The sequence below is a fragment of the Orbicella faveolata genome, unplaced genomic scaffold (genome assembly GCF_042242905.1).
Source record: "Orbicella faveolata isolate gen_17 unplaced genomic scaffold, um_ofav_v1 contig_35, whole genome shotgun sequence".
NCBI classification, from domain to species: Eukaryota; Metazoa; Cnidaria; class Anthozoa; order Scleractinia; family Merulinidae; genus Orbicella; species Orbicella faveolata.
The window spans coordinates 16090064-16115000 of NW_028301564.1; the positions used below are offsets into that span (position 1 = coordinate 16090064).

The 24937-nt window shown below is 40.3% G+C and overlaps 2 protein-coding genes across 2 annotated transcripts in view; one reads left to right on the plus strand and one right to left on the minus strand.

The window, feature by feature from the left end:
• The first annotated feature begins 8155 nt into the window (after nt 1–8155).
• On the plus strand, nt 8156–13233 carry LOC110040269 (procollagen C-endopeptidase enhancer 2-like). The gene is made up of 5 exons (XM_020745485.2): nt 8156–8213; nt 9368–9406; nt 9746–9881; nt 11060–11307; nt 12614–13233. The coding sequence occupies exons 1-5, from the start codon at nt 8156–8158 to the stop codon at nt 13057–13059; spliced, it is 927 nt and encodes a 308-aa protein (XP_020601144.2). The 3' UTR covers nt 13060–13233.
• A 3540-nt stretch (nt 13234–16773) lies between these two features.
• Nucleotides 16774–24937, minus strand: part of LOC110040359 (tolloid-like protein 1) — an 8526-nt gene continuing 362 nt past the window's right edge. Inside the window, exons 2-5 of the mRNA XM_089273483.1 lie at nt 20707–20851; nt 19739–19983; nt 17491–17883; nt 16774–17143 (exon numbers count right to left, since the gene is read on the minus strand). Of these exons, the coding sequence (XP_089129609.1) occupies nt 17055–17143; nt 17491–17883; nt 19739–19983; nt 20707–20851 (872 nt within the window). The 3' untranslated portion in view covers nt 16774–17054. The remainder of the gene's footprint in view (nt 17144–17490; nt 17884–19738; nt 19984–20706; nt 20852–24937) is intronic.

The following is a 24937-nucleotide window of genomic DNA, read 5'->3' on the forward strand; positions in this document are numbered from 1 at the left end:
CATGTACTTTACAAGGAGATGTTGAACTTTCAGTTAAGCGTTTTCGGTTTTGTCCACTTTTAATTTGTGCACGCGGACAGTTTAAGGCCAAAGCCTCTGAGTTTATTTTTTTTCTCGGCCACTGGCCTTAACTTTGGAATTAAACAGGTATATGTTAAAAAGTCCATCCTGCGCTAGCATTTCCTCCAGGGAACAAACGAATCCGACTGCTACCATTGCAAAGATTCATTTCGCAATTTTAAATTAACTGCTTTCTCAGCATATTAAAACTAAGGGCAAATTTAAAGGCAGAAAATATGCTACACTTTTCTAAAACAGTTTGAAAACCCCGGTTTTTCTTTAACTCTTTTCTGCCCTAGGCAGCTGTTTCGATGTTCTATTAAAACTTTGACGGAAAGTTCGTTTGCACATCCATTCATAGTAGAACTCTTTGTCCACAATGAACTTCACTCAAAACACCCCGACGTCAAATTCTACATTTAAATCCAAGTTCATCATTCACGAAACGATCATCTGTTCAGTCGGTGGTATAACATATTTTAAATTATGTTACAGTCAAACTATTTTCCTTTAATGTTACTGCTTTTGAACCCAACATCCGTTGCAGCTCAACTGAGAGCAATTTCGTCAAATTTTGATCTTTTGACATGTCCGGTTTTTAATAAAGCACTTTGAATTTCTTCTGACATTTCCGCGAAGCAAACTGACGGCTCTTTAGTTTATAGCCTTGCGATCACGCCAGCTTTATTTGCTTTGAGATTGTGATAATATAACAGTGAAGAAACTCTTAAATGCGTTTGTGATATTTCGCAACTCGTTGGATCGTCATCTAAGAGGTGCATCTGATGTCTTTGTCAATGAATACTTCCAACTTCACTGGTGAATTCAGTGACACTTCCAGATCTCTCGCTCACACGGAGCTGCTAATAGTCGCTGTGTACAAGATGATTTTGTCTCCGCTAACAGTGTTCGGCAACGGTCTCTTAGTTTTAACAGGTTGTGTGGATCCGCTGAGAAGCTTCCGTACGCCATCGTCTTTGTTCCTGCTCTCAATGTCAGTAGCAAACGTTTTCACTGGAGCGATTGTAGCTCCGATTTTCGCAGCTGTGGAATACAACCGGTTCTTTGGACGAAACCATTTGCTAAATCTCGCTAAAGTGGGATCTTCATTGTCATTGCTTACTCTTAATATCTCCTTTGGAATGGTTTTCGCTTTAGCTGTCGATTGTTTCATCGCTGTTTTTCGACCAACAAAGTACAGAAGATGGATAACAATGCAACGAGCCAAGATCTTCGTGGCCATGGTTTCAATAATTGCATTCACGTTCTCTGTCCTTCCTCATGGTAACGTTCCTGTAGAGACTGTTTTAAAAGTGGATCTACATTTTAATTCAACATTGAACTCCACTCTGCTTGTAATGTCATATGTCTTGCTATGCATCGCTTTTCAAAACATGACCAAAAAATCGCTCGATCTTCGCGGCGGAGCTGGGAACACAAATGTCCGCCCTAGCACGAAAGAAGTTGACAAGATCTTCGCCCTCCAGAACAAATTTCGCAATGTGTTGTTCATCTTTGTCGTCTTCTCTACCGTCCCGGCAATTCTTTCAACAATTTCCTATCACTTGGAATTGTATTGCGAGCCATGTCAGAAATACAAGTCCATCGTTATTATCCAAAAGGTTTTTGTCAATTTGATGTTCATGAAATGTGCCTTGGATCCATTCGCGTTTGGCTGGAGGCTATCTCGACACAGACAGGCTCTTAAAAAGATTATTTTCTGTCAGCTTCGAACTGTAAGGCATATGAGCCCCACAGTTCAACCATATAGCCAGCTCCGGGAGACTAGATTTTAATAATGTTTCCACGCAGAGTCCATAGAAGGACTTCCTTCAAGTGCTAGTTTGCACAGCAATCATTTTGTTGAAACACTGCGGAAAAAGCCAATTATTCCTGCTAGAATTCGCCCGAATAGTGATCGATCGACACACGCCGCGCGCGTGTACTAAAACGTTCTGAGGTAATACACTTGGAATTCGAATGCGGCCTGTTTTTTAGAAATGGACTTGGATACGTCACATACATCCTTGAATAATCGTGAGTACTTCAGGTGTCCCTTGCGTTGCAGATGCTTCAAGGTTTCGATCTGGAGCCTCTCATTTGACTTAAACACTTCACGGTTACATGCATGTATGACTTGCGTACTCTTGAATTAGGCCTTTCCACAGATAAGCAGACATTTTGTTGGGATATTTAGAAGTTTCCGTAGATATTTAGAAAATGTTTTAAGACATTTAGAAAACTTAAAGATTTTTAGACATATTTACACTTTTTTGGCTCAGCTAGCCCTGCGTTTTCCTCGCTATTTTCTTGAAACAATAATCAGTTCTAAATATACCAGGAACGATCCAGTTCAGGGATTTTCCTCGAGCTCCTGAAAATCCATATCACTAAAAATGACGGATGCTGGTAACATTGAAGCGTCTGAATCTTCCTCCCCGACTCCTACTACTGCAAGAAAATTTTGAATCTTTTGGCCAGTAAGTAACCCAAAAAGCGGTTGAGGTCAGAGCCACTAGATCTTTTATTAACTTTGAAAATGAGATCAATCACCTAATGTGCTCCTCGATCGTACCCCCATACGGCAAACATGTAAATCACTTTTTTTTTATCTCAATCTTGTAATATAACTGGTGTTTCTACCGAGTTCAAATAAAGTGAGTGTAAGAATGTAATATATTTAATTCGCTTCGGGGTTGTGAAACTTTTTCGAAATGAATTAAGCTGACTTCCATGAAGTAGATTTCTCCTTGGGGCTAACTACTCTTGCTCTTGAAGCCGTCGGAGCGGCAGAAATAGGAAATACACTAATACTGTCTAAAGGCTGTAAGCGCGGAGCTCTGCTCGATTTTTGAATGGAGCGTATCAGACCACTCCAAAAAGGAGTAAGAAATTTTACATTGAGAATTGAAAATAAAAGATGATAACAATGTACCAATGTAGATGATAAGGAAACTACGTTTTTTTCTTTTTGAGAAAAGCTATCCTAATATCGTGTTCCGACAAATCTTCAGCTTTTCAATTGTAGTACCCTCGTTATTGCATTGCATCAAGCTGGGGGACTACTCTAAAGTTGACTAAACTAAAAGAGGCACATTTTTTCAGGCTGAAGGTACTTAACAGGGCTGGGATTAATTCATTACATTAATTTATCCAATCAACCTACAAACTTTAGAACTCAATTCCACTTGGTTATGTAAATTAAATCATGACTGAATCTATCAGGCTATTATGGGAGAGGATACTAAGTTTTTTAGTTCCTACAATCCTCACTTTCAAAGCAAGGCTATATGTGCAACCTTTGTTGTCAAAATGACACTTCATAACAAAGATTGGCCAATAGCCCTCATCTTGAAAATGAGGATTCAACTCCAAAATGGTCTATTGTATGCATATGCTAGTTATCTTGGTTTATTAATTGAGAGGAACAATATGGAAGACTATCTCTAACCATAATCACATATTAGCTCTACTAGTAGAAACTCAACAGACCCTATTCATAAATGGCTGCCAATTTAAAATTCTTTTGTATGGATTTAAATTATCCTAATTAACCTAGTTTGAGAGTAAAAATTCTTTTAAATTTATCAACTCAAAAACGAGGTTAGTTGGGCTAATTTTAATACTTACAAAAAAATTCTCAATTGGCAGCCATTTGTGAATAGGGTCTATAAGTGACCACATACTAATAATTTGTCAGCTTCCCATCGAAGCAGCTCAATTTCGTAAGCCACACATGTACACATTGCGGACCTATTTTTTTCATTTGTATTCAACGCCGGTGGTTGCCCGATTTTCACAGGCAAATCAAGAGCCTGTGGGATTCTCGTACTCAGCTCTCCCCGGCTAAGGTAACAGACGTGGAGACACCAAGTGTTTTAATTACGTTGGAGTTTTATATGGTCAATTATACCGTGCTCTACAAATATGGTAAACGTACGCGTAAATTTTAGGGGGCGTTTTTATTTTTACGTTATTATATCATTTTCTATATAGTGGGGCCAGGAACGTTTTTAACAAAACAATTTTTCTATTCGCGCTTGTTGGATATGAGATGATCATAGCCAACTCGGCGCTATGCACCTCGTTGGCTATGTATCACCTGAAACCTAACAAGCGCGAGTGGACTAATTGTGAAGTGGCCAGTATATGGGTAACAGATGGTAGATTTAGGAAAGAGCTATCCATCAGAATTTCTTGTAGTATGATCCATTACCTTCTGTGAAACAGAGGTACTCGGGATCGAAGAATTAAAATGTCATATCAAAAGAAAATCATTTTTTCTTGGTCACATTTAATAATATCGCATTCTACAACAGTTCCAGGCGTTTTGCTTTGTTCCCCAAATTATCTGGGGAGTCTCGCTTTAAACAAAAGTGAACTCAGAGGTGTCAGGGGTATTCATTAGTCATTATACAACCAGTCGGCATTACTGCTTGATTATGTCCTATTCATGGAAAATGAACTTAATTGACATAAAGCAATTCATTTCAGTCGTGACTGTTCTTGGTAAGTAACTGACTTTGTTATTGTTTGCATCGGGTGGGCTGCACAACATGGAACTAAGTTGTTTTCAGTTGTATTGCGAGCGGCCCAAGCAAGTACAAATAAAGTGGTCCACATTTTTGCTATCCAGACGGCGTAAAAGATGGAATGTAATGTAAATGTTAACGTAAATCTTATTTATAGTGGTCAGGCACTTAGCTATACAAGCACTAATTGTAAGTTTGGATTCTTAATAGTTTATGTTATATTTGAAATATTTGTTTATTTATTTACAGTATCCCCAATTAGCACATTAGCGCTAAATACATCGACACTTAAATAGAGTGATTATTATTATTATTATTATTATTATTATTATTATTAAGTTTAAAGTGCCTATGAAGTAAAAAGTAATTGCTGCTGATTTGAAAGGCTTTTCAAAGTAAAGAAGAATGCGGTTTTCCTTTTTGGAATAACTTTTTTCGTTTTAGAGATATTAACGTTTTTGTATTATAAGTGGTGACGTCATAGGTGGTTCCACTAAAACAGTTCAACACTCAATCAAGAATATCTCTAGAAATATTAGTGCAGTGTTCTTTAAACTTGGCACCAGAAATGTACATCACAAAAGAAACAAAATGACACCCGTTGTGCCGTCACCATGACAACAGTTATGCCGCTGGTCCTGTTTTAATTAAAACTAACATTACCAGATTTTATCTTAAACAAGGATCATCCACTCCCAACAATCTAATGGGGAGAGTTAAGGCAACATGGAAATCATGTGTGTTCCGAGCGAGGCCCTCTGTCCCTTTTCGAAGGGTTTGCAAATTGGCATATTTGGTTTTTCACAGAAAGAGACTGGAGCTAAAAGTGTTGCCATGGCAACAACACAGAAGGTGTCATTCTGTTTCTTTTGTAATGCACATTTGTGGTGCCACGTTTGAAGAACACTGCTCCAATATTTCTAGAGATATTCTTGATTCAGTGTTTTACTGTTCAAATGGAACCACCTATGACGTCATCACTTTACTCGTTTGCATAATACAAAAACGTAAATATCTCTAGAACGAAAAAAGATATTCCAAAAAGGGAAACACCATTCTTCTTTACTTTGAAAAGCCTTTCAAATAAACAGCAATTATTTTTTTACTTCATAGGCACTTTAACTAGTTTACAGGCATGCCACTGAAACAAAGGAAACAATGCGTATACAAGCGTATACAAACTGGAAATTTTAAGCAGCTTTCTTATGTCTAATCCTGATAATATAAACATATTGACCAAGCTTGTTCGATGCTGATGCAGAAATGTCGACCTCATTCTAGCCTGCAGTATAGGTGGATTAGCGGGTTCTAACGCGATACACGTGTGCGCGCGCGAGGCGCGAGACCGAGCACTGCGCGCGCGCGCACGTGTATCGCGTTAGAACCCGCTACCTGTACTGTAGGGTAACCTCATTCAGTTTTAGACCTATAATTGTAGGTCCGATATTTAGCAAACAGAATATTCTGTCAATACTCCTAAGTCTAGGCTTCACGCTTGGTTAACATGGGACTGCACAAACGCCTCGAAAGTCCGTTATGGCAGATTCACGAACTGACAACATAGTCATACAATTTAATGGTTACGGCAGAGTCAACTGCTATTTTTTTTGTCTCAAATTGAGTTCTTGAAGACAGTTGCTTAGTGACGCCGGAGAGTCGACAGCAAATTCAGCTTTCGCTGAAAATTTTATTATCGACAGACCACTTAACATCCTTGTTTGTTTTGTTGAAAAAAAGTATTGGTTGTAAATGAAAAAATTATTGGTTGTAACTGCAGCTGAAGGTGAACACAGCTAATATATATTGAGTGAAACGCGAAAGTCGGTCTTACAGCAATAAGGGAAAAGAAAAGGGACTGAGCAGTAGGAGCTCATGCGCTCACTGGCTGCCTAAAATCAATAAAATTCAGTAAGCTTTCGGTGTCCGTAGGAAGATTGTTGATCTATCGGGCGTCAATTTTGGGGTTGATGATTTGTTTAATAAAGAAAACTAAAACATTCAAATTTGATTGAGACGAAAAGCATGCTATCGAGATATTTTATCGGACGTTGTCCGTGCCAACCCTGAACACGAAGTTCCCTTTCGAATTATTGGGCTGTTTCTTTTTCTTTTTTGACAAGCCTCTCAGGGAAACTGAGTTTCAATAAGCTTTGATGTCTAAGTCGCGTTTTGGTCGCGCTAAAGCGAAAATTCAAATCCCCAGAAATATCGCTGAAATCGCATATTTGCCTCGCAACGGGCCACTTCCCCCCCTCCCCACCCCACACACGCACAAAAAAAGGAAACAAAAGTACAACACGCTGCTTCCGTCGGGTCGACATATAAATTTGTTCTAAAAGGAAGAAGTGTTCTAGCACTAGTTCATTCGTTTAATTTAGAAGCTTATAAAAATGCGCAGATCCATTCAGTCTTAAATAATGCGCAAAGACAAAGGTCTGAGGACAATGATGAGGTGTCGCTAGTATTCGTTTCCCAAGAAACAGCTCCAATAATTTTTCTTTTAATCGTCAAGGAAACAAACCAAACACTGTAAATTATAATGTGATTGCTTTGTTTGGACGCAATTTCGATCGTCAAAGTGAAACCAACGGATTAACGGCCGTTCCAAATTTCGGTTTTTGTTGGATTGGAAAAAGCACGCGGACTTGCTGTCGTACCAGTTTGCTCAGGGTGAGAGAGAAAGAGAGAACGAAAGAAAATATAATTTAATTTCAAAGAAGATGATTTGCATTGCGCCAAACAAATTAATTACCGTTGCAAGAATTCTTGGTAATTAACAAGGATTAACTTAGTAATTGACACTGCACTGTAAAAAAAAGGTATCATCCTCAACTTCAAAAAGAATAATTTAGTGAGATCTTTTGGGTTTATTGCTAACTTTTTTATTCTGTCAAGCTGTGATGTCTAATTTTGCCAAAAATCAAGGTTTTGAGGAAAAGGCCATCGATTTAACCTACTCCAGCGAAAATAAGTACCGAAAACGCCGACGCCGGGTCCGAAATAAGACAAGCAAGAGGGTTTTATCTTTTTTATTTGGTAAAATTGTTGGACCTTCGAGCGATACCTTTCTTACTCGGAATAACGACCAAAAAAATCTAATTCTAGTGAATTCTACTGACACAACTTAATATAACACTGTTTGACCGCGATCGCTTAAAATTGCTTCTTCGAAGTCCCGTGTAATGGCTCCATACAGATAATTGAGAAGACACAAATGAGCAAGTTTTGCTATAAAACCGGAAAGTTGAGAACTTATCAAACATGCGAAATTCGTTCTTCAGTTCACGAATTACACTTTTTCAGTTAACGAATGGAAAGGGCTTCTGGAATAAATTTAAAGTGTTAAAATTAAGTGTACCAGAGTCCTTGATCGACTTTGTTATCGAAACAATAGAGCTGTATTTTGTTTCTCGTTACTTGGTTACGGAGAAGTTCATAAAATCCATGGATTCAGTGTGATTCAACTATTTACTAAAAGGTTTTCGCTGCGGATTAATTATAAAACCGGCAAGAGTTTAGAAATCTTTTCCGTTAAGTATTACAGAAGACTTTCTGCAGTAATCATGGTGTCCAACTCTGGAAACAGGGAAGCTACATTCATACAATTCCTGGGCGTAACAGGTGAGCGATTGGAATAGGAATAAAACTTTGAGCCAAAATGGGCGGAACCCGTGAAATTAACGTTGGTCAGAACTGATTTAACTCAAGGAAGTACAAGATATAAAAAAAACATGTGGTTTCCTGGAAAATGATAACCGAAGTTTCATTCTGGCGTCCATGTTTTAGTGATATTTGTTTGTGTTTCTGAATTCTAATCGAACAGAAATCTCGAGAAGTCGGTCTCGCTTATTCAAGAACCAGGAATTAAGGCGACGAAACAGCCAACATCCTTGTAGAACAAATAATTATTACTTTGAGACTGTGTAATAGAGGAGCAAAGAGCATGTTGCTTGGGTAATTGTGTTTCTTGTCTGTTTTGACGGTGAAATCTTTTTCGAAAGCTCGTTGTCAATCGTCACGTAGCAACAAGCATATGTGTAAGCAAATAACGCTACTAGTGCAAATATACAATTATAAAGAAGTTAATTGGAGAAGGACAAGAAGTTGGCATTTCCAATAAGATAATCGTCTTTAATCTTTTATTAGTCTCGCTTTTAACTTAACCTTTCCCTCGCTAGCATTTGAAACGTGTTCCTCATCAGACCATTATGTAAACTACTGCATCGTGTCAGTGAATACACGTGTGTTTTATTGAGGGGTGTATGCGTGATAAAAATTCTCTGCCTTCGCTCCAGGATTTTACTTTGATGTTTCAGTGCAAGACCTGTGTCGAAACATAGAGTTTCTGACAACAGATACACTGACTACACGTCAGTCTTGTAACAGCGGTTCGGAACGATGTGACTATCAAACGGGGTTTTTAAAGCAGTAGACCACAAGTTCTTATGGTTTATAGGCTGATAAACCAAGCGGGATGTTGGAAGAACGCGAGAGGAATTCGTAAATCACTAGCCGCAGGCGAGTAATTTACGGATTCTTCGAGTGTTCTGCCACCATCCCAAGTGGTTTATCATTCCTCTAAACCATAGAAACTTGCGGTCTATTGCTTTTATATAATTCAGAAGACACGCGAACTTTCCATGAGTTTGCTGGCACAATAAACCATAGCTGATCGACCAATCAGAGCGCGCGCATTCATTTGATTATTATATAAACAATTACAATCCGTATTCTGTTTCTCAGCCATGGTCTAACATATCCTAATCTCATTGCAGTTCTGGTGCTGTTTGCTGGCAAAGGAAGTTGCGACTCAAGTAAGTGCTTTGAAACTTAGTGAGCGTCAATGTTTTTATACATTATGGCAGTTACTTGTTCGAACTAATCTTTTTGTGAATCCACTGGGCTATCGCCACAGTATATCGCCTCGTGGATCCACAGTTACTTTGACAATGTTATGACGAAATTCATGATCAATAACGTGACAGACGCATGAAAAACTGACGTCAATTTGTTAAATTAATAGGGAGACTGCTAGGGGTTTTATGAGCCTTGTATTTACCTAGACCAGACCTAGACGAATTATACGGCCGAGAGATATAGTGGGTCTGTGTAACGTTTTCCGTATGTTATAGACGATAACGTTTTCTCTACAGTTTGCCCTGATGGTATTACAAACCTGACTGGTTCAAGTGGTGTCATAACACATTATGATTATGGTGTAAACGAAACAAAATGCTGGAGGATTGTAGTTCCAGACGCTTACGTCTCAATCGGTTGGACTTATGGCTTGTAAGTTTTTTTCGCGTCTTTGAGGAGGGAATTGCTGAAGCGTTCGTATCAAGAGAAGATGAAGGGAGGGTGGATCCTCTATGCAGGCCTTCTTCTAAGCAATCCCCCTCAATTTATTTTTAGACTAAAAGCCAACTCCCGGCTTTAGAAATTTCAGGAGTGTCTAGAAATTGGCAATCCTGTGACACAAATTTTGCCGGCTTCAGCTACTTGGCCATAGACAGTGCAAGCGGCTTTACGCGCATTTAATCCTCCACGAAAACATCCACGCAACGCGCGTGATAACATTATGCGCGCAAGGATTGGATTCGATGACTTTGGGAATAAGGCTTATCTCTAACCCTCAACTTCTCCTGTTTGTACTGAAGCGCTTCTTTCTACATGTAGCTTAAGATATTTCAACATGAGGAATAGGATTCGATAGCGATGATGAATTCACGAGCAGCGATTTTACATGTCATTGTAATTTTTACAAAAAAATTTTTAATTTGAAATTGAAGCCTCTCGGGAGGGTCACACAGAATTTGGTCATTTCACGTTGTTGTTGTGCAGAGGATGGCGAAGAAATGTACAAAGAATTATAGCGCACCTGCACAGCTATTTTTTTTGCTCATTAAAACTGTTTCAGTGGTGACGTAAGATGTAAAACATCTTTTTTCCGCTAGCTTTATTAGGGCCTGTTTACAAGGAGAGAGGGTTACCCTAGCAAGCGGGTTACCCTGGCACTCACACATTTCCTCCTTTTTTCCTCGTCGTGTTTATAAAGCAGCCAGGGTTACCAGCGTAGGCGGGTTACCCTATCTGTGTGCTAGGGTTACCCTGGCAGGGTAAACCTAGTACGCAAATCTCTAAACTTGCTTAAGCTAAATATGTAACGCCAGCGTTCAATTTATATTCCAATTGAAACTACGAAAAATTTGTCGCCGTCGTTCGCGTTCTTCAAAATACGCAGAACTTAGTCATGCTTAGTTGTTATTTTGCAGAGGACGGCAAAAAAATAACGCACGTGCACAGCTATTGTTCTACTTTACATTAAACCTTTTGTTTGGTGGCGTCCTCGTTGCCGTTGTCGTCGTGGTTTGCTTAACTTTTAATAGGAACATAAATTCTGTGTTTTGCAGTGTTTTCTCGCCTGACTAACAAAAGAAGCTAAACGTATTCTTTAATTTGTGCCCCAGGTTCGATATCGAAATGTGCAAAAATTGTGAATGTGACTACATCCAGTCTTCAACCAGTTACGGCTCCCTGCAGTATGGATCGAAAGACTGTGGTCATTGGACCGCGAATTTCTTAGATTATCTAATTCAAGTGGGGAGCTCAAAGTCCGCTGGCGAGAGTTCAACGTCTATAAATGTACGTTTTGTGTCCGATGATACTGTCCATGGAAAAGGATTCAACCTCAGCTATGTCGCTGGTTCCTCTGATGGTAAGTCTGCATACGAGCTAAGTAGCCCATCAGGCTGGCGCTTTACCATGCAATCAGCCTGATATACATTGATGTGTTGTCATCATATTTATAAATGGCAAAAATAAAACAAGCAACGAAAAAAGAAACAGGGCGTTCTTTTGTAAAAATGAGCACCTGATCGCAGGTTATCCGGCGCTTATCTCCGGTTTCTGCAGCATAAAGTGATTAGAAGTATTTCTACTCCCCCCTGGATAGGATGCTAGTCCATCGCAGGGTTACCCCCAGCATTAAATTAGCCGGTACCCATTTATACACCAGGGTGGAGAGAGGCATTGTGAGCTAGAGTTAAGAGTCTTTCCCATGAACACAGCACTATATATGTCCCCAGCCAGGGCTCGAACCCGGTCCGATTGATCCGGGGACCTAGCGCACTAACCGAGAGGCCACCGCGTCGCCACAAATGCGCAAGTTGACGCAATCGAATTTAACCTTGGCTGGGAGCTATGTCAAGGTTATTAGGGATAGCACCTGTCGCCTGTGGTGTCTGGCTTTGTGTGAGTTTTATTTCACAGAGCTTGGCTATGTCAGTTTGGCGCCAGGCACGGTTTTTAGCCGCGACCAGCTGCTTTTCCTCTGCTAGATGGTGCTCAAGGGAGAGCAACCTTAAGGTTACGAATCTGATCAGGAGCCCATGGGCTTCTGGATAGTTGAAAGCACTTGCTCGATTTTTTCCCGTGGCTTCCCTTGCCCGATTTTTTTTCCAGCAGTTTCTGCTGTGAGGGATTTTTTTTTATCACTGCCAAGCCCCTCCCACCTCAAAATATAATGGCCCACTTAAAAAAAGAAAAAAAAAAAAGAAAAAAAAAAAACGCGCCACCTTTGTCATCTAATCAGTATTAAATTCAGAATCAATCTTGTCATACTCTCACGTTTTTTCCTCCTCTCGCTTCTCTTCGGCTACATGTGTTTACCTCTAGTTTTGATTGAATTCTCTGGATTGTCTCTTTCCTTTGAGATTAGCCAGAGTGATTACTTTCGGTTTAGAGCGGTTTTCAACTGAGTGTCATAAAACAAAACCAAACCAAAAAGTTACCACTTAGAGACTGCTCAGCCAATCTCAGACCGTAGTAAAACCAAACCCAAAATCAAAACCAAAGTGACTGCCTATTTACTTTCGACACTTGATTGAAAACCACTCCAGTTCTACGACATACAATTGAAGACTGCTCTTTTGGATATGTAACAAGACAAACAATTTCCCAACATACACAGATATTCTCCCTTTCCATCGAGTACTTATCAACCTATTTTACTGCGTGCATAGGAGGGGGAAAGTCCTACCTGAATGCAACTGAGGAAGAAACCATCGAGTTTGGAACACCAAAAGTTAGCATCGAAAAATATCCTGAAAGCTTTGAGTATCAGTGGTTTTTGTCTGTCCCCAAAGGACGGCAGGTACAGATAGACTTCGACATGTTCGAATTGGAACAGAGTGACAAGTGCCAGAACGATTACATTGAGGTTCGAGAAGCTTCCTTTTCAGGTGGTAATCCTAAACAATTTATCGGACACTACGGTCCAATTCTTGTTGAACCTCGGTGTACAAACCCGGGAACCGTACAGAGCAAAGGGAATATGGTGTGGGTGCATTTCAAGAGCAACAGCAACTCAACCACTGTCTACAAGGGGTTCAAGGCTTCCTTTAAAGCAGGTTTGTGTCTTCCCGTTCAATGTAGTAAGAAATATCCACTATCGTACATACAGCTGTAACTAAAAACTACCCTAAGGGCCTGGTTCAATGGAGTAATGTTGTAAGAGTCAATATCAGTTCTACTAGCTCGGTCAATAAACTGGTTTATAGAGTGTTTTCATTTGACGTCATGGCAGCCATATTGGTATACCAAAATAATGAAAGGGCGGCCATGTTGGGTCCGAAATCAATCCTGTGGGAGTTGAACTCCTTACTGTTTGTTGCAATAAGATTGCATGGCTGCTGGCCACGTGAGTGATAACGCTCTAATATATCATATACAGGACATCATTTTCTTTCGGGGTACATATTATACATAGGGAAATCCCGAGCGTGCGAGATGAGGTTTTTGTGCGCTCTGGGATAGCCAATCACAGCGTAGGATTTAGTTCATCTTGCTCGCTGGTCAAGCTAACCATAGGATAAACGTTCTAATGAATGATCTGCGTGTTTTTTTTTTTCACAGGTCAAAAAAGATTACTCATCAGTAATCCATTGACACTTCTGTTGCTATCAGCTTTGGTCATGGCTACATCAAAGAACAGTGTGCTTTGATACTATTAAGTGTGTACAAATCAGCCACCTTAGAAACCTGGGGCGAGTCTCATTTCGCAGTGCCTTTTGGGACCGATATTGGTGACATTATGCCTTCTCATCCATTGTTTTGTCTCCAGCGACGCCTCCCGGGGGTGCTTTGTAAATCATTGGGTAGGGGTGCGCCGCCGGTACACTGAAACTAGACCACGATCATCTTGATTTTGCAACCCTATTCTAGACTAGGCACCAAAAACCCCTACCCTATCCCAGACTAGCTATTATTCGTGCAGAAACTTTATCGCTATCGTAGTCCAACATACGCTAACTAAACCAATATCTTACAAAGTAATTTTCGAGTTTCAATTTCTATTATAAAACCTCAGGTAAAGAACCCTGTTCTAGACTAAATGTTTTATACACTGGCCAATTTTCCTGTAATTTATACCCTATTCTACACCAAAACGGTCTGATTTCCATACCCTACCCCAAACTAAACGGCCTGAAAACCATGCCCTTCACAGCGTGTAAGTTGGGAGTACCCTCCCCCCTCCCCCCCCCCCCGCCTATGCGACGGTCCACAAGGGATTACGAGATCTTAATCGTCCCGTATGGTTTCTTGTTTCTGAAGTGTGGTGAATCATGTCTTCAGGCACTCAGTTATAAATGTGTGGACAGTACTATTGCCTTGGACTATTGGACATTAACGTTTGACATTCTGCCTGCAAAGCTTCGTTACTTAAATAACCAAATATACAAAATTTACATTAATAATTACTTTCATGTATGATAACCGCCTATTTTCAGCACCTTTCTTGTATACATGTCACATTACAATTAAACCATTCTTTCAATAACAATTTAGAAATAAATGTGATAAATATCCCTTAGATATATAGCGTGTTGCCCTTCTTCGCACAATATTTGAATCCAGAAAAAAAAGCTCGCCATCTAATTTTCTTTTTCAACCTTTTGCGATTCCTCAGTTTCCGTTGCAACATAGAAGGAAAATAAAAAAGCAAAGATAGCTGTACAGTGAAACCGGTTTTAAGCGGACACCCTCTTTTAAGTGGACACCAGCTTGAGTCCCTAAATTTTCTTCCTACATTTGCAGCAAAATAAACCTGCATTCAGCGAACACCTCTGTTAAGCGGACGCGGACGCCAATTAAGCCATTTTAATTAGGTAACAGTCCTAAGAAAATACGCGCGCTGATTGGTTAAAAACCATGTTTCTATTTAACAATTAGACCCGTGGCCCTTGAGGGCGAAGGGTCTAATTGTTTTAGTATCACCAAACTAGGCGGACAGAAAAGGTAATAATCGATAATAATAAAGTTAGCAAATGCAAGTTGAAGAAATATTTATTTGGGAATAAAACGAAAGAAAGCGTCACGCTCGATGGCGCCAATTTCGCTACTCGATGACTATTACTAATAGTCCCCTAGTAGCGTAACCAATAAAAATGCAGGATATGCATTAGTCCACTAGTTGGGTTATACTAAAACTCGATAGAAACACAGAACTAGCACGAGCTGTTGACGTAATGATGGCGCGGGTAAAGAGAATTTATATTTTGATAATCAGAGTTAATAAGTTGTTTTCCTTTTCTTCGTCGCGGTGTTTTCTAAAAGAAATAGAAAACATGTTCTCCGTGTTTCTATCGCGTTATAGAAACTCTTGTGAAAGTTTGGGAGAACTCGAAAAAGCTGTGGAAACACTCACCTGCGGCTCGTGTTCCCACAGCATTTCTCGTTCTCCCAAACTTCCACTCGTGTTTCTATAACTCGATAGAAACACGGTACATGTTTTCTATTTCTTAATTGTCGCACAAAACCTGCAGTAAGCGGACACTTAAGGGCATTTACCTCTAAGAGTTCAGCGGAGACTCCTTTAACATTGTTCAGCGATGTCGTTTTAAAGCTAAGTGATTATTCCAGATTGATACATTAACTGATTGGACATTGTGCTTTGAGCAGTCTTTGATCTCACACTGTGTTACACTATGTTACAAAAGGGTTAATAATTAACTTTTATTGCACAACATATTAGAACCTTTTTTGAGCGGACACCCTGTATTAAGCGGACACTAATGGGGGTCCCAACCGTGTCCGCTTAATACAGGTTTCACTGTATTTCAGAGAGTTGTGTCCGGTACACGCCATAATTTTGTCTTGCAAGTGTTCAATGAAATTAACTTGTTCCGTTTTGGTTGGTCTCCAGGCGCCGTTGCCCTTGGTTACCGAAGGCCGGGTAAGGAAGAAGGGCAGGGCTTGATAAGAGAGAGACGAAATTGGAACGCCTGGCAGATCTTGTTTTCAAATCACCAAAATGTTCTCTCTATTTTTCAGGAGGCTGTATTACTTTGGATACGATTTTGTTTTCAGGGTATTTTTGTACGCGACTTGAAAAGCCACATAACAACTAACGTAATACCACAGATTAAAAACTGAACTAACCATTTCTTTTGAAAATTAATTGAACAGCGTTTTCTACATGAGCCTCTGACTCTAATATGGAACGCAACCTCGTCCAACGTGTTCACATTGATAAACTTGTTGCTTGATTGAACACACAAACACCGTACATCCCGTCCCTTCCCCCCCGCCCCCGAAAAGTTTATGTAACACAGGTCAGTTATTGCATTTTCCGAACATGAATAATTTAATAAAGCTTGTGACTTATGTTATCTCAACTTGCGTGGTATTAAGATAGCACGAGCTATCTTTCCTATGGCAAAATCTCAAGGACTTGGCCAAATCTTATCCATTTGCAGAACCAAATTATCCGTGAAGTGGCAGCTCATTATTGACTCGTGCATTAACAATAGGCCATTTCCGAGTTACCTTGAGCCTCTTTCTCAAAGCGAGTCTTGGTACCCATCCTTTCAAATGAAAATGAGATTTCATTCACATGCAAGTCACATGCAAGTTAAACTCATTTTCATATGAATTATTGTGCACCAAGCCTTGCTTTGATGGAGAGGCTTAGGCCACCTCGGAAATGGGCTATTTAATTTACGCATTTAATTTTGGTCTCCAACAGGTTTAAGAATTGGAGAGCCGAGAGGCACCCCCTCCCCTCCCAAAGCCACCCTCAAAAAATCCAAGGATTACCCAGGCCCGCTCTATTCCGATTAATGATCACCATGGGCCGGCGTCGAAAAAGGGAACATCACGCTTGATCAAAGAAAACAAACCATCACATCAAAAGAGAACTTTATATATTCAAACGTCACACTTAACTAGCTTGTTGGAAACGATCTAACTGCCGACTGAACCTGTCATTTGAAATTTCGGAGCTGTGGGAACACATAATTAAACACAGGCACTATCGAAATTTTTTTGTTTTTAAAAATGTTATTGTTGTAAATTTACGGCAAGTGTGGAGAAAATTACCGTCTAAGTTTTTAAAAAGCTAAAACGTTCGCGTTATAGTTAAAAACTTGGAACGCACTCGAAGCTAAACGAAGAATTCAGATTTTAGAACAAACCGTCCACAGAAGCAATCATGAACAAAGCTGAAAGGAAACGAAGTGCCATGGGATTGCTGACTGACAATCTTCCCTGACCTGAAAACACAACAATTCATCAATTAAAAGCATCATTAAAAACAGCCAAAAGAGTGATTGCATAGGAAGCTACTGAGTGAGTTGTCCAACATAAAAAGAACACTCAACCTTTTGCTATGAATCTCAAGGATAATAATGACCCGTTCAAATGTCCAAATGTTGTTGTTTATAGTGGCCAAGGCGCTTGGCTACACTTAGCTAGTTCACAGGCATGCCACCCAACTGGTGGGGGAAGACCAGTTGGCTATTTACAAACATGACCGAGGGGACTTGAACTAGGGTCTACTGAGAAACAACTCCTGTCACGCTGCCTCCTGTACTGTATGACACTCTGGGTTATCACGCACCTGCTTTAAATGAGGCTTTGAATCCTTTGTAGACAGTGGTAGAGTTGTAGTCACTCTCGAAGTGCACCCAAACCATGTTCCCAGTGCTCTGTATGGTGTTCGGCTTTGTATTACCGCACAGGCGTCCGGTCAGGATCGGACCACGGTATCCTTCTAGATCTCTTGGGTCTCTCTTATCAATGGCGGCTTCACGGAACTCAACGTAGTCGTTTTTGCAGTTCTCACTCTCCTCCAGTTGGAAAATGCCGAAGTCTATCTGGACCTGTCGCCCTTCAGGGACAATTAAAAACCACTCGTACTCGGAACCAGAGCGATAGTTTTGAATGTCAGCTTTTGGTGTCCCAAACTCAATGGTTTCATCTTCAGTTGCATTCAGGTAGGACGTGCTCCCTCCTGTGTATGGAGTGGAACAGTCGATTATTACTTATTAGTTTAAATCTACTAGCGTTCAATCACGAATGCCGTTCTCTGATTGCCTACGTTACTCACTATCTATTCTGCGATAGATAGTGCATGAGTAGCGTAGCGTAAGTAGCGCATGAGTAGAGTAGCGTAACAAAATGACGGCCGCTGCTTGGTGTTTTCAACGTGTCTGTCAAGAGGATTTTAATTTTTTTACGACTAGTAGATTTATGCTAAAAAAAATTAGATCATTCGCTCTCGATTTCTATGCGTGACAGTTGACTCGGGCTGCACCCTCGTCAACTATCACGCGATAGAAATCTCGAGCTCATAATCTAATTGTTGTGAAGATGAATTGATCAACATGACACGAGCGTGGCACAAAGAAAAAGCTCTGAGTCCCCGACAGGAATCGAACCCATGACCTCCCGAACATCGGGCGGGCGCTCTATCCACTGAGCTACGAGAACTCTTGGAGAGCAAGGTCATTTAACTGAGTTCATATATGACAGGTGTCCTGCATACTGCTAGGTTCAACACTATCGAAGTCATCGTGAGTAGTGATAAGGTAATAGAGATGGTGAATTTTAAGCTCGGTAATGAAATGTGACGATGAATTAATCAACATGACACGAGCGTGGGACAAAGAAAAAATTCTGAGTCCCCGACAGGAATCGAACCCATGACCTCCCGAACATCGGGCGGGCGCTCTATCCACTGAGCTACGAGAACTCATGGAGAGCAAGGTCATTTAACTGAGTTCATATATGACAGGTGTCCTGCATACTGCTAGGATCGACACTATCGAAGTCATCGTGAGTAGTGATAAGTTAATAAAGATGGTGAATTCTTTTTTTTTTTTTTGTATGCAGGACACCTGTCACATATGAACTCAGTTAAATGACCTTGCTCTCCATGAGTTCTCGTAGCTCAGTGGATAGAGCGCCCGCCCGGTGTTCGGGAGGTCATGGGTTCGATTCCTGTCGGGGACTCAGAATTTTTTCTTTGTCCCACGCTCGTGTCATGTTAATTAATTCATCTTCACATTTCATTACCGAGCTTAAAATTCACCATCTGTATTAACTTATCAATCTAATTGTTTATTAGAAAATAGCCCAAAGAAAATACGCCCGCTGATTGGTTAAAAATCGTTTTTCTAAAAACTCGATAGAAACACGTTATTTAATTAATCTAGTTATATGCATAAGCGATTAATGGACCGCCTAGATTAGCACTTGCTATCCGTGGGCCAAATAACATGTAATTTAGAAATGAAGGAAAATAAAGATTATTGTTGTTGGTTTTTTTTTCTTTTTTTTTCTCTGAATATCTTTTGTATTTCTTACATGAAAAATGCAAATGACCGCGTTTTATCAAGAGAGGAGGAAGAGTAAGTTATTTTAAATCACTTCCGCCTTCAGTAATCATAGGATGGTCTTGAAGTAGCCAATCATATGACATGAATTTCAATCACGTGGACGGCTCAAGCAGCTTTACATTCATCCTCATTCTCCACGAAAACATCTGTTTATGTAACGTGCTGGAGGCCTGGATCCATATCTATAGATTACGTTGGCAATGAAACCAATATAGGGGATTAGTATAAATCTACTAGAGTTCTATCACTGGCTACACTACTCACCATCTACTCTTTGCGTTTTTGAGGTGTCTGTGAAGAGCATTTAGATCAAGTTTTGAACGACTAGTAGATTTATTAAAAAACAATTAGATTGTTCGCTCTCGATTTCTATGCTTAATAGTTGACTCGGGCTGCGCGATTGAAACCTCGAGCTCATAATCTAATTGTTAATTAGCTCTCGTCAGCTTAGTTCTCAACAAAACTTACCAGTATAGGACTGAGCAATAAACGTCAAGTTAAATCCCTTGTGATGAACGGTTTCATCCGATGCAAAACGAATGTATGCCGTCGTACTACTTGACCAGCCATCCTTTGGATCTCCCACAAGACGTTGATACTCCAAATAGCCGTCGCTGAATCGCCCACAACCTCCACCATACTTCAAACCATCGTAAGATGAAGAAATCCTCAGCGAGTCGCACTCACAAGATTCACATTTTTCGATGTCATACCTGGGGACATAGATGAGTCGAGTTATTTAGTAGCTGTAATTCGACTGAAATTGGTGTTTAGTGCTCCCTAATTGATATTTTAAACGCTGGCCTTATAGGCTTTATTTTTAATAAAAACTGGATCATTGGATAATGCAATTCGAGGGATTTCATTGGCTTAACCATCATGAGTTATCAACAATTGTACCATGCTCTACAAATATGGTAAGCGTACGCGTGATGTTTTGGGCGTTCTTATTTTTGTGTGGTTTTCTATATTTTGGGGGCGTTTTTAATAAAACAAAATTATTCCCTCGCGCTTGTCGGATATGAGATGATTACAGCCAACTCATACCCAACGCAAGCTCGTGGAACAATTGTTAAATAGTCCGTCGAGTGTGACACAAACGAAAACGCGCGAAAGGTAACTAGCTGTGCGAGAACGAGAAAGAGGCTTGCTGGTAGTGTACTCAAACTGAGGCGGGAATGTTTTGCTGGTAGGCTTTACGCCGTCCCTTTTAAAGTTCAGCCAGTATACCTGAACTCTATCGAGATACCGCGAAGCAGTGTCAGGGATAAACTTCAATATATATGCAAGTTGAGGGGGGGGGGGGGGTGGAGGTAGGGGAGCAAACGGGTCTCCAACACTCGAGCCCAATGTTTTCGCGCCCATACCCAACAATGTGTCTCCGTTTTTGCTTCAATAAAGGTACATGCAGAAAAGAACAACATGGACTAGCTTGCCTGCTAAAAGTCCAATATATGCGGCGATAAGTCTCGGGAACTTCAATCCTCCAACATTTTGTCTCGTTGATACCATAAGTACCTGACTCGGGATACGCGATAACGCCTTTCGAGGCTGTGATGTTTGTAATGCCATCAGGGCATACTGTTGAAAACAGAAAAAAAAAAAAAGCAAACATATATATCTACAGGAGCCATAATCGGGGACGGAGACCGTAAGCGCGCGCCATTTCAAGTATTGGGGTTGTCCCCATGATATGGGACAATAATTCTATTTTTAGAACAGATTGCGCCATCACCTGTGGCACACGCGCGTACATGCTGCGAGGATTTTTGCGGATATCGCGCGGGGGAAATGGCGTCCGAAATTCCCGAAATGTTTCATATTTTTGCCCCACAACTCAACGCGTTTACGTCTGTTGGAATTTTGCTTAAGTATTTTCGTCGTAAGCTGCTCCAGTTTGAGTGAAGTAAGACTGTGTCGAATTTAGGTATGTTCCGCTGTAAGCTTATATATATCGCTGACCAAGTTGTGTTCCGACTGATGCTTCTTTTACATGAGCTGTACATTACTCCACTTTAAATTTCACATATGTTGAAGATTAACAGCTTTTCCATTACACAGCAAAAAACTAGCTGGATATATTTAGATATAGCAGAGCTTCAGGACTTCATAGTTTCCTAGCTCCTCTTGCCACACGCTTGCGAGGAATTTGTCAGTCTATCGCGACCGAAAAGTAAGACAAAATAATTGCTAGTTTGAGTTTCGCTTGAATTGTAAGCAATGCTTGATGTTTCATCAAGACTTAATAACTTTACGTCCGTAGATACTGCTCAGTTTTATTCGTGTAAAAATCCAGTAAATTCTCTGTTGTCGATGAATGAGAGCGCCCGCCGATGCGTGTTTTGTACAGTCAGTAAACATGACAAATTGTACTTGCGCCGCACTTTCGTGTGAAAGCGTACATCGAACTCAAACAATAGCTCTATAGTTTTTAAATATGTTTAAGATTGATAAATGTTTGAGAACATATTAAAAGCTAAGCTGAAAATATGTAAATAAAGCAGAAACAATCAGCAAAGTTACGATGACGCTTTCTTTAATCAACTTGGAATAACGATTTCGATTTTGATGATCGAGTTATCAAAACTCCTTGCCTATTTTCATTTTCGCAGTGTAAAACTTCACTATGCTTATGTTGAACAAACACACATGATGTTAGTAGCCTTTTTTGCATTCGTGAAATTTGTTGCAGCATCTCAGCACAAAAGATAACGAAAGAAATCTTTGTCGAGATTTGTTGACAATTGAAAACACCGACTCGGACTTGAAAGTGCACGAGCTGCATGCACTATGCAAATGAGCTAATTGTACGCGTCAGACTTTCCTTTCAAAAACTTTTGCAAACTCACCAAACAAGCAGAGACAATAAGAAACCATCAAAACAGGTTTTAGTTATGATTAAACATTGTCTGAGAAACTTACAAATTAACTCGATACCAGAGTAGAGAGTTTTCTTGCTATATTCTTAAGCATACGCGTAAGCTTACAACTAGCGTGAGCAGATCTTATTATTCATTCCCAGCGCGAGATTGAAGTCTTGTTTTCGACCCTGAAAAACCCACTTTTTCCGTTAGCTCAGAGCATAGAACTACTTATAAGCGCCCTGGTTCGTATTCCCTGCCTTATTCCCTGCCGTCGCTGTGAAAAATACGCAAGAGAATCTCTCAACTCTCACCATTTGATCACGCAACGTGACAACATCCACGCGAGAGCCCCTGACATGTGCGTGAATAAAAGCACGAGTTTGATACTTTCATTTTCAATGTATTGTCCCACTAACCCAAGAAACGCACAGTTTGTTGTGTTGTGAAATGGATTCCTAATGATTTCATACCCATCTTTTTGATCCAATATAACCGTGACAGTGCTCGACTCGGCGGTTTCTAGCGGAGGACGCACTTCACCTCTCTTTGAGAACTTCTGGTTACTTGAAAGAACGAGAAAATTGTGAAAATGACTTCCTGTTATGGACGTGAAAAAACGAAAAACGATCCGTCTCCCCGGAAAAGCTTGTCAGTAAGTCTTTTTTGGTAGGAGCGTCTAAATTTCGGCTCTACCATCTTAGCTTATTGTGCTATTTGGGCCCGAAATTAAACCGTGACATTCTTCAGACGTTTACCATTTCGGGCATTTAATTTACATTTCAGCTAATCAGTGCATATGCGACCAGGCGTGACTCCTCAAAGCGCAGACAACCCAGAAGATGTCTAACAATGAACCATGCAGCGAGGCAAACTCATCGTCAGTTTATGTTCAGAGACTTCAGTCTAACGGTGCGATGACCAAATGCCGTTCCTTCAAAACTGAGTTGTTAAAATAAGCTTCCTCAACCTTATAACTCTCCATTGGGATATGTCTAAGATCCTGTGTTTCGCAAAATGTGCAACCTTAATTTTGTGCCCACGGACACATACGCGAGCCCCAAATCAAACATTGCATAGGGTGCCTTTAATTAATTATGCCAAACCGACTGGGATCAGCCTAGATAGTCAAACGGTTCCCACTTCACCCTGTCCATTGTTTTCTCGGTAGCTGTTATCCGAACCATTGGCATTGCTTAACCGGAAAATGTCGTTACATTTTGCTTGGGTATTCCCACTGATCTCTGACCGGTCGGTTTGGCATAATGGAAAGCAAAATGGTAAGAGCCATTCCTCTTGGCTGGCCCCAAAATCAAGCATTGCATAGGGTGCCAACCAAGACGAGTAGCTCTTACCATGCATTTTTTTATGCCTCTTCCGAATTCTCTACATAAGTGAAGAGAAGTAGGGCAATGAACCGATTTGTCAACAATGGAACGGCGAATTTCGGTCTGAATATTCCGACCGAAATAAGTGGACCACTTCCAGAGGTGATCCCAAATATTCCTGTCGGACGGAAACAGAAACGGACCTTTACATTTGACTTCCGACCGGAATTTCCGGAATCTTTGGCATAATGGAAAGCACCTCCTGTGTTTCGCGAAAAATGTGCAATGTTTAATTTGTGAGCCCCGAATTAAATATTGCATATTTTCCGCGTAATACAGGATTTTGATCATATCCTACACGTACTACTTTGTAGGTGTTGTGGTTGTTCAGCACCACAGCTGACACGTGATTTGAACTTTGAATACATTTCCGCTATAGCCGGGCTGACTGTAGATCACTGAATAAGTAAGTTCCTTTCACCATCTTGTTCAAACTCCCAACCAAGCTTTTATATCAGTGAATTTTAAAAGTTGTCACGAAGTCTGACTGAAGTCGTCTAGTGTTTCGCTGTTTGATTCATCGGATACAATCAAACAAGTTGACAAGGTCTGCCGCAATTGTGGCTGTGTGCTACCTTATCCTCTACTCCCTTTCAGATTGTCTTCTACACTTAACAACACTTTTCGAATAGATCTAAATCCCAAGAAGTCTCGCATTCAATTTCTATCGATATCCGATATTTGTCGATAACGTGAGTTTCGCAATTATTATGTTTAGCCATGATCAGTTAATCCCAATGTCACGACAACCTCACGTGCTTTCGATGAAACAGCTTCCGAAAATGCAAAACTGCAAATGTTAAGAAACATCTTTTGACGAACATTATAAGGACTGAAAGTGAAGAATGATCATCGCAGTAAATTTTCCAATTTAAGCAATTGGAAAGAAGAAGCCTGAAAAAAGCCCTGACCTTTTCAGGCTTCTTCTTTCCAATTGCTTAAATTGGAAAATTTACTGCGATGATCATTTTTCACTTTCATCTACTACCGCAGTTCAATATGAATTATTTCATATATACTTCACATCATTTCACTCCTCACGGGAAGATATGAACTCAATTAATTGACCTCGCTCCCAATGTGTGGGTTCATAGCTCAGTTGGTAGAGTATCGCACCGGTATTCGCGGAGGTCACGGGTTCGAATCCCGTTGAAGCCCTGATTTTTTCAGGTTTCTTCTTTCAATTGCTTGAATTGGAAAATTTACTGCGATGATCATTTTTCACTTTCATCTACTATCGCAGTTCAAAATGAATTATTTCATATATACTTCACACCATTTCACTCCTCACGGGAAGATATGAACTCAATTAATTGACCTCGCTCCCAATGTGTGGGTTCATAGCTCAGTTGGTAGAGTATCGCACCGGTATTCGCGGAGGTCACGGGTTCGAATCCCGTTGAAGCCCTGATTTTTTC